The sequence below is a fragment of the Saccostrea echinata genome, unplaced genomic scaffold (genome assembly GCF_033153115.1).
Source record: "Saccostrea echinata isolate AGI-Se365-2 ecotype Australia unplaced genomic scaffold, CSIRO_AGI_Sech_v1 ptg000009l, whole genome shotgun sequence".
Taxonomy (NCBI): Eukaryota; Metazoa; Mollusca; class Bivalvia; order Ostreida; family Ostreidae; genus Saccostrea; species Saccostrea echinata.
Window position 1 is genome coordinate 41,165,219 of NW_026889758.1, and position 10,350 is coordinate 41,175,568.

The window sequence follows — 10,350 nt, forward strand, 5'->3', positions numbered from 1 at the left end:
CATGCTCACATTTACAAACAATTGTTTTACAATGGTAAAATTTGGGAATTCTCCACTCCACTGTACGTCATTTGTGGACAATTGCCTGCATTCCCGTGCTGTACTGTCAGTGAATCAATTTTCCATCGTCCAAAAGAATTTACTCTGAGGTGAATGTCATGCATAAATGACCTCCGATGGCCATTTACAGTTTGAAATGGTTTAGAGATACTTTGTTTACTACGTATACTACTTTGATATATAAGCTATTAATTATGACCAAGGTACATGTCGCGCAGCAATAAACTTATGTTTTTAAATGCATTAACTTTTAATTTCAGTCAACAAATTACAAAGCTACGACAAATAACACCAACAGCATGGCAAATGTACGAATATCAAGTTGTAAAACTTGGATTCTTATTACTAGTAAAGACTTTGTGAGCGGTATTTCAAAGAAGTATTTAACACGAAAAATTGGCTTTGTTTGTTAATGTGATGAGCATGGGAAATCTTAATTAGTACATAATCTTCATATTTTTAACAAAGACGTAGAAAATAGTTATTAGTTGACTTTGGACCAGTCATTTGAAATCGTGTCGTAAATTTGCCCAAACCACGTGTTTGAAGAAAAATGTAAACATGTAGTACACCAGCACGCTTTTCTGTTCATTCATTGGATTGGACCATTGTTCGCAGTAAACACCGCCTTGCGCAACGACAACAATATCCATACAAGGTAGATTCCTCGACCTGTTGAAACCAGTATTACTTTTTATTATTAATCGTTAGTCACTTGTTTGATTGCACACTAATAATTCTCATCGACTACCATACGCCCATCCCCCCCCTTCCCCCTTTGCTGTTTGAATCCGATTAACAATATTTATAATCATTACATCAAACCTGTAAGCAAAGGAGATAATACTATATAGATATTCTTGATATAAATCTATTTTAATGTTTAAGAAGTTATACATAAATTCAAGCATATTTTGCAGACCAAAAACCCAATATTTTTTTCTAATTTTGTTCTGATATATAACACTCTTTCTTGCATTGTAATATAATCAAATTACCTCTTGGGTTTGAATATATTCAACGATTTCTTGAAAGTCAAAACTTAGCAAAGGGAAGTAATTGAATCTTAAATCGCCTGATTGGTTAGTTTGGATCTTGAATGAAACTCGAATTTCGAATCTCGTATTTCGAATCTCGTATTTCGAAACTCGAATCTCGAATGAGCCTTCTGGGCTTTCGTGCTTACGTGATTACTGCTGTGGAAGAAATCCCGTACAAATCAGGGACAGCAAAATTGATCCGAGTCCGAAACCCTTGGGGTGATACTGAATGGAATGGCGCATGGGGAGATGGGTAAGTTTGTTTTCTAGTCAGAAGAAAGCGTAGTTATCACAACCTAAAATGCGTAAAATATGATGAGCGTCACATAAAACAAAACTTAGAATATAAATAAATACAGTTACTGTATAAATATGTTATATTATGTAAAAAAAACAAGTTTTTTGTTACTAACTTCATGTAAAGGAGTGAAGAATGGGGCCATGTGACAAACGACGTTAAAGATCAGCTGGAACTACTTTCACGCGACGATGGCGAATTCTGGATGAACTACAACGACTTTCGGCGGGAGTATTGCAATATGATTGTGTGTAATTTGTCGCCGGATTTTGATCATGATGGGATAAATGACAGAGCAGGTAATCCATCATAACAAATTTCTAGATGCAACTAATCACAAGTTGGTTCTTGGAATTCACACACCCACTCTGAAAATCTGTATTTCATACTTGCTTTAAAATACCATGATTTGAAAGTTATTTTTTAAATTTATCGTGGTGTACAGTTAGGAGATGAAGATTTAAAAACAATAATCTAGTTTTTGGGTTTATGAGGCCTGAGAGCATGTATATATTTGAGCACGGTCATTTTAATTCAATTAAATAGCGAAGCCATTACATAAACTGGTTTGAATGCTGGTGGATGGTTGGAATGTGAATCTTTTTACCAGAATCCTCAGTATCTCATTACTCTTCACACTGACGGTCAGCATTAGCTTATGTTAACAGTTCATATTTTAGATTTTATATTGCTTCACCGACTGGTTGTTGACACTATAATCTCTATGTCAAAAACGTCTGAATGATTAGGTGATTTAAAAGCTTCAAACATTGTCTGAATATTGTTTAACCAAAGGATAATATACTTATTTCCCCCCTTTTTTTATATTTGTTTTCAACGCCGTTATTCAAAAGCAAACATTTGTGGTTATACACTTATACTATTACATGTTAAACTAATATGAGAAGACTTTGTGTTGTATAAAGGGCCAAAACTTTTCTCTTACTGCTATTTAAAAAAAGGTTTTACCAATAACATTTAATTGATTTCAGTTATGGTCCAGAGACGTTTTAATGGACGTCTTCCATTGATTATTTCCCTTTTGCAAGTATACAGAAGACATGAAAAATTAGACAGTATTGGATTATATGCAATCGGTTTCGAAATATTTCAGGTACAATTAAAAAACATGATGTCATTTCCTTTTAATTTACCATAAATAAAAATCGAAAGCAATGAATTAAATTGCATTTTCCTTGATATCATAGTTGTATTCAAAACCTTCCGGGGCCCTTGGAAAATCGTTCTTCGACAATAATGACCCACTCATGCCAGAAAACGAGGAAACATATGCAAGATACAGAGAGACATCCGGGCGCTTTTTCCTTGATCCGGGACATTATATTCTTGTGCCAACAACGCAGATGCCAAAATTTGAAAGAGAGTACTTAATGAGACTCTTCTCTGTCTGCAAAATGGAATGCGTGTAAGTCAGTTGGTAATGACAAGGGTATCTCATTAATTAGAATTTCAATCAGTATTTTTTTTTTTAAATCAATCGTATATCGATTACATTTTGATGAATTGTCTAGTTGTACTGTGTTTATGACATAAAACAAATTGAATGAGAAATTACTGACAAAGTATATTTTCATCATTTCAGTCCTATTGCAAATTGTTTACCATGGACACACTGATGTTTTACATCACTAGTTTGCGTGTCTTCGAAGTTTCTTCTTATGCGTCACTGAGTTCACATTCCATAGATTGACGATTATGCAACATTTTCCATGTGTGTCAAAATGTTTTACCAATGTGCAATCTTAATCTGCTGTCATTTATTTCTAATTTCATGTATACTTACATTCCTTTGTCTATGTTTAAGTCTAAAATTTATAGGAATCAAAGTTCACTCATTTCATTCATTATCTTTACACATTACCCATATCACTATAAACAATGTAGATTATAATTCTACCAAATGTTATCATTAAATCATTACAAAATTCCATTGTATAGAATCCCGCGTCATTCTTCGTAACTATTTAAAGCTATGCACTGAATGAGACTAATCAATAATAAAACACTTATCTAGTGATTTTACATCGACTTTGTCCCTGTGCTGGCCTATTGCTATCCATGAAAGTTAATGCCTTTCGTAGTCGATTGCCATATTTATTTCTCCTTACCTTATAATTTGCAACTTAATGTTCTCTAAAAATAACAACAAGTTTCAACGTTTTAATTATATAATATATAATAAATAAATGGATTTCTGACTTATTTATAATATTAAAAATATTTTAACCCAAGCTTTTCTTTGTAAGAAACCTAAATAATGTCCTTTATAGAAACCCTTTGTGTAAGAGTAATGGCCATAAAAATTCAATGATCTATATTTCACTCAAATTTAATTTATGTGACTAAAGAGTATGTCAAGACTCTTGTCCATAATTGTAAAAACAAGGTCAAGAGGATAAAATGTATCTTCAGTCACCGAGTTTTAAAATGATGAATTCGGGCAATGTTCATGTAGTCACCATAAACATTTGTTTATTATTAAATTTGGAAAAACTGATAACCTGTAAAATATATACAGTGATGGGTACTGTTTTTAAAAAGTGTAATTGGTAACCGTTGAATATACCTTAATACTATATGCATGCTCCAAACACAAAAGCAATCAAAACTTAGCTCGTTTAAAATTCTTTTATGGAAAACGGCCTTGTTTTCACACTGACTATAACATTGTTTACATTTAATTTGTAAGTTAACACAAACGCCGTAAATATACATTTATGAGAAATATTAGATATTTTTCTTCTGATTGAAATCATTTTGCTAATGTTACTAATGACAACATATAAATTAACATACATTCTGACTGCTTGTATTTGAATAATGTGTGTTATGTGTCTACTTCATTGTACTCTGAAATAGAGTGCAGAAATGAAACATCAATGTCTTCTAAAAAATGAAATTCTTTGATTATATTTGTATAAATGTTTTGCTTAAATTGAATAAAAAATGAATATAAATTGTGATGCTTTACAATTACAATTCTCTCCCTGTATAGATATTTAACTCTCTCTCATCTTTAAGTCTTCAATTTCCCAATTCTCCAGGTATATTCTGATTTATATTCGCTAACCCTGGTACATGTTGAGGGTTATTATTTTACGTCTCGTCTTCGTAACACTATAACACTATAAATTGCGATTTGCAGTTTATTCAGTGAATGCTCAAGCAGATTTATGTCGATATGTACAACAAAGTGCACCCATGTCCGTTGCGAAGAAAATAAATCGGCCATTTACAGTTTGTTGCCAAGAGCTTGCAGGTTCTTGTAATTTTTTTTTTTTACACATCATTCACGAAACTAAAAGAATTGTATTTTCAGAACATTCACTTTGTGACAAGTGTTCAAAACATGAAGTTATTCTTGAGCAAAAATAGGCCCTATTTATTTGTTAGAAGCATAAATCTTACAAAAGTTTATCTGAATACATGAAAGTGGACATACTAATTCGTGTATCAATCCCCTCAACCCAACGTTTGTGTAGATTTCTATATTCGTTTTTACCTATAAAGGGTTTTAAAAGAAGGCGTAATGTACATGTATAAAATCATCCGATTATTAAGCTCACCGATCATATCCCAAGTTATGAATATCTGCTTTTATTCAACTGGTTTTTCAATATAACCATAAATCACTTTTAATCGTAAGAGTAGACATACAAAGAGGAATAAACATAAACAGACATCTATTATATTTCAAAAATATTGACAAATAAATCGTGTGTTCATATTTACTGACTTTAATGTAAACGTCCACCATTTGTTTTTATACCATCTGTTGAAAGAGTAATAGATGATTTAGTAGTATCTACTTTAATTTGAAAGTCACATGTATACTGACGTCAAGACGACTTCAAAGCTTTGTAATGTAAACATATATAAAACAATTCTTAATACAAGGTCATTGCCTTTTGCAGACCGAAACATCTTCACATAGAAGCACAGTGTTACTCTTGAAGCCTGCAGATAACTTCAGGAAGCATCAGAAATCCATAAAACATTAAATATAAAGATGAAATTTTGGTCGGGTACATGACAAAGAATACTAAGCTTCACTTTCTCAAAATCCGGCATTGAAATCAATTCTCTCAGAGAAAGCCATAAAGAAGTTTGATTTCAACTGATTTGAACAAATATATTCTTATGTAAGAAAAACATGTGAAACATCATGAAGCCGATGGTTTTTCTCCATGTTATATCAAAACCATATTAAGATTCACCGGATTATAAAGAGGCTATATCCTGGATACTCTTTCGTTATATATATATATATATATATATATATATATATATATATATATATATATATATATATATATATATATATATATATATATGCTAGTTCACAAAATTACTTTCACGCTCTCGGGTTTGATGATAAACAGTACCCGAAAGTGAAAGATTATTAAGGTCTTCCGTCTCCAACGGAAGACCTTATTGTTTTCGTTCGGTTTCTTTTTCCCTATTATTAAGGTCTTCCGTCTCCACGGAAGACCCTATAGTGATTCTATTGTTTCTTATTATTATTCTTTTTTTTTAGACAAAATTTTGTGCACGCGATTTCTCGAAAACTATTCAATGAATTTCTTTGAAATTTTCAGGGATAAAAGGTCTTTATATGAAGTTTATATAAAATTCCGTTTTTTGGTAAATTCGGTTCCAGTGCCAAGTTATGGACAATTTCCTGATTTTAAAATGAAATTTTGTCCTCGAAGGATCTAAGAAACGGCTAAAGATATGAACTGGAGACTTATTAGAGATGATAGACCATGACTTCTAGATGTTCGAAATTACCTTGGTTTTCGTCGTCAGTACTTCCGGTCGTCACCGGAAGTGTTCAAAGAAATCGAAAATTTCAACTTTTCTTTTTTTAATCAAATCTTGCATCAAATTATTGCATCTCTTTCGCAGTTTCGAAATATGTTGGTCCCACCGGAAACAAAAACGACAACTTCCGGTTATAAGAGAAAAACTACATAATTTGAGTATTTTTCTTTCCCATAAATATCTTTTATAGGTAAAGTATTTGAAATAATTTTTAGATATGTTATTCAGATTGCAAATGTCTAGAGTAACGCCAAATATCTTTGCAAAATTCACTTCCGGTCGCGTGTTTTTCTGTCCTCAAAGTGAGAAAATATCTGAGCGAGATCTCAGAAACGGTAGGAGATTAAGACAACAAACTTATATGAGTAATAGACCTTGAAGAGTAGGCAAAATTATTTGGGTTAAACTGTCAGCCGTCACTTCCGGTCGTCACAGGAAGTGATCAAAGAAATAAAAAAATTCAACTTTTCTTGTTTAAATTAAGACTTGCATCACCTTATTGCATCTCTTTTGCTGTTTTGAAATATGTTAGACTCCTCCGGAAACAAAATCGTCAACTTCCGGTTTTAGGAGATAAAATACATAATTTCGATATTTAACTTTCTCATAAATATCGCTTAAAGAAAAAGAATTGAAATGTTTTAATACATGTTGTAGATACTGCAAATGTCTAGAGACACGTTAGAGATTTTTTTTTATAAAATTCACTTCCAGTTGCGTGTTTTCCTGTCCTCAAAATTAGAATTTGTTCTCACAATTGTTCGGCAACAATGAACGACTGACGTCTGAAACTTTCAGGATTGACAGTCCGTCATCAGTTTATTTGCATCGTATGAAAATCGTGTGTCGCCGTTACTTCCGGTTGTGACAGGAAGTGATGCAAAAAAAGTGAATGGTTAATGGTTAGCACGTTGGATTTTCACGCTGAAGACCAGGGTTAAATCTCCAGAGTGTCTGAATTTCTTTTATCACTTTTTCAGCTTGAATTTTCGTTTTTATATTCAGAATCGGACGGGAGACCTCTCATTGCTCGCAATGAGTTTCTAGTTATTATTATTATTATTCTTACCGATTTTGTGCACGCGAGTTCTCGAAAACGTCTTGGCCGATTTTCATGAAACTTTCAGATCTGATAGGTATTGATCTGAACCTTATTGGAAATTTTTTTCGTTGATGACGTCACTTTCTATCTTGAGATATTTAGGATTTTCTGATTTTTAGAGGGTCGGCTTGTCCTGGAAACTCCTCCGAAACGACTTAAGATATTGAGGCAAGATTTTCAGTGAGGGTAGGGGAAGGTTGGTAGATTTGCAGGCAGGTGTCCAAATCTCTCTAGCGCAAAAGGCGCCGAAGCTCGGTAGGGCTCAAAAAATGTCTCAGAAACATCTCACAAAATTTTACACCTTTTCTTTCATATCTTCATACCTGCTAAGAATTTGTTAAAACATATAGAAGAAAAGTTGTGCAGAATGATACGACCTTTCATTTGATATCAAGAAAAAGGGGCTGACCCCTCACATTAGGGGCTCAGAGGGGCCAAAAGTCTTTCATCTTTAACTCTTTAACGATCAATAATTTGTAATGCATTACTGAAGCAAAGATGCTTATCTTAACGATTTACAACAATATATGACAAGATTCTGATCATATGTTACGTAAAAAGGGGTCACAAGGGGCCAGAATGCTAAATCTTTGACGCTTTATATCTCGAAAAGGGGGAATATTTTGATAAGCAATACTGAACAAAAGATGGTCAGAATAATGTTCTAAACAATATGAACCCTTTCAGTTTTTGTCAAACGGCCCCATTAAGGACTTGGAGGGGTGGCCCCTAAATATTTCCATTCAGCATATCTCCATAACGAAAAGAAATCTCTGAATAGTTGTTGAACAAAAAGTCTTCAAAATCATAAGATCTTTTATTTGATATCAAGAAAAAGGGGCTGACCCCTCAAATTAGGGATTCAGAGGGGCCAAAAGTCTTTCATCTATAACTCTATAACGATCAATAATTTGTAATACATTACTGAAGCAAAGATCCTTATCTTAACGATTTACAACAATATCTGATAAGATTCTGATCATATGTTACGTAATAAGGGGTCACAAGGGGCCAGAATGCTAAATCTTTGACGCTTTATATCTCGAAAAGGGGGAATATTTTGATAAGCAATACTGAACAAAAGTTGGTCAAAATAATGTTCTAAACAATATGAACCCTTTCAGTTTTTGTCAAACGGCCCCGTTAAGGACTTGGATGGGTGGCCCCTAAATATTTCCATTCAGCATATCTCCACAACGAAAAGAAATCTCTGAATATTTCTTGAACAAAACGTTTTCAAAATCACAAGACCTTTCAATTGATATCAAGAAAAAGGGGCTGACCCCTCAAACTAGGGGCTGAGAGGGGCCAAAAGCATGTCATCTATAGCTTTTTTAATAATGTTATATAAATCAAAAGAATGAAATTTAATTAGGGAAGTCTATATATTATTATCTTTTAACAAAGATCATAGTCAAAATCGTATCTCATCTTATCGAAAAATCGGACGGAAGACCTACTCGTTGCTCGCAACGAGATCTCATCTAGTTACATTCTCTTTTTGCTTTAGGCGAATTCACAAAAAAGTATAGTTGAGTCAATTGTGAAAGGAATTCTGACAGACTATAGTACGTTTGGGAATTCAACGACTTTACTCATATTGACTTCACTTTAAACAATATTCATAATCGGTTGTAAGACCGATGATTGCAATCGATTGCTCTTGCAGAAATGGGAAAGAAAAAGAAAATCATGTGTTAGTGTATAATTTGAATTTTCTCGTGTGGATAGAGAATTTCGTTCTAGAGATTCGAAATAAGGAGTTGATCGTTACGTCGAGGGTCCGAATCTGACTGCGGGACGAGGGTGAACTGGTTCTTCGGATGAGACCGTATAAACCGAGATCCCATGTCGTAGTATATTTATCTACGTAGATGCTGGCATGAAAAAAGATCCCTTGTCAATGGCTATAAGTGTCGAGTAGATGTCTAAATTTGCAGCCCTTCATCGACAGCTGGTAGCCGTCCTACATGAGATAAAAAATTCTCCTAGGTACATAAAGCCAACAAATATACCAACCAACAATGTTCTCAATGTCTTAACTCATGTTACAGAAGATTGGTTGTCAAATTCACTCACTGTGTCGTGAATCCGACTGAAATGTTCATACTGCTACAGAAAATCTGAAATATCACAGCGAAGTTATACTATATGTACATTTCAGAGTTCAGCCATTTTTGAAACAACAGTTCTCACCTTATAAATGTTCATTTTTAACCGATGGCTTGAACGATTCTTAATCGAAAGAGGAATACTCATTTTTCTTAATTATCTTATACGAGGCTTCTTTTAACGTATGCTGATTTTTTTAAGGCATGTTCAAACAATTTTTGAAAAATAAAGTAAACTTTCAGTTTGTTAAATAAATACTGCTTGTAGTTGAAAGTAACATTGAAAATTTTATCCCAAGAAAACCCCATTGTCACCGAGGCGCAGCCGAGGTTGACAATGGTTTTCTTGGGGTGAAAATTTTCAATGTTACCCTCAGCTACATGGAGTATTTATTATAATATACTGAATGTTTTATACAGATACAAGGAAAGGTGAAGTGCGCGCAGCCAGTATTTTTTTGGAATATCATCCGTCGTCAAGTACAGTGTAATGTTGACTGTTGCTAAGTTCTATCACTTTGGAGGGTGTGGATTTTCATCATTTGGAGGGTAACAGTGTTTTTTTAACAATTGTGTCTCCACGCATCAACTTCAAGTAATTTACATGAAAGTATAATATTCTTAAATGTTGAGTATGTCAACAAGTTTGAGCAAGATGATTTGTAGCATATTTAAAAGTATAAAGGAACAAAGTAATTTATCGTAAATCTTATAAATAATCAAATTAAAATTTGAACATGGCATTTCAAATAATCCATTATCCAAAGAATTAAAAAAAAATATCATCATTCATAATCACATAGTTCTTCTAGATATATCAACATACTGAGCTAATTATAATTACAGAATTAAATACTTTCTCATGAGCTTCACTGAATACAGTGTACATGTATT

At 33.1% G+C, this 10,350-nt stretch overlaps 1 protein-coding gene across 1 annotated transcript; it reads left to right on the forward strand.

Annotated features, from left to right (window-relative positions):
* The first annotated feature begins 1,219 nt into the window (after nucleotides 1-1,219).
* On the forward strand, nucleotides 1,220-4,259 carry LOC133182729 (calpain-3-like). The gene is made up of 5 exons (XM_061317578.1): nucleotides 1,220-1,353; nucleotides 1,525-1,697; nucleotides 2,391-2,512; nucleotides 2,607-2,824; nucleotides 3,002-4,259. Exons 1-5 carry the CDS (start codon nucleotides 1,220-1,222, stop codon nucleotides 3,033-3,035), a joined length of 681 nt encoding a protein of 226 aa, XP_061173562.1. The 3' UTR covers nucleotides 3,036-4,259.
* Nucleotides 4,260-10,350: the final 6,091 nt, after the last annotated feature.

Excerpts from the sequence above, each read along its gene's own strand:
- LOC133182729 (XM_061317578.1), top strand. The coding sequence starts at position 1,220 with ATGAGCCTTCTGGGCTTTCGTGCTTACGTGATTACTGCTGTGGAAGAA. Across the intron at positions 1,698-2,390 it reads TGGGATAAATGACAGAGCAG|TTATGGTCCAGAGACGTTTT; the intron begins GTAATCCATCAT and ends AATTGATTTCAG. Across the intron at positions 2,825-3,001 it reads GTCTGCAAAATGGAATGCGT|TCCTATTGCAAATTGTTTAC; the intron begins GTAAGTCAGTTG and ends TCATCATTTCAG.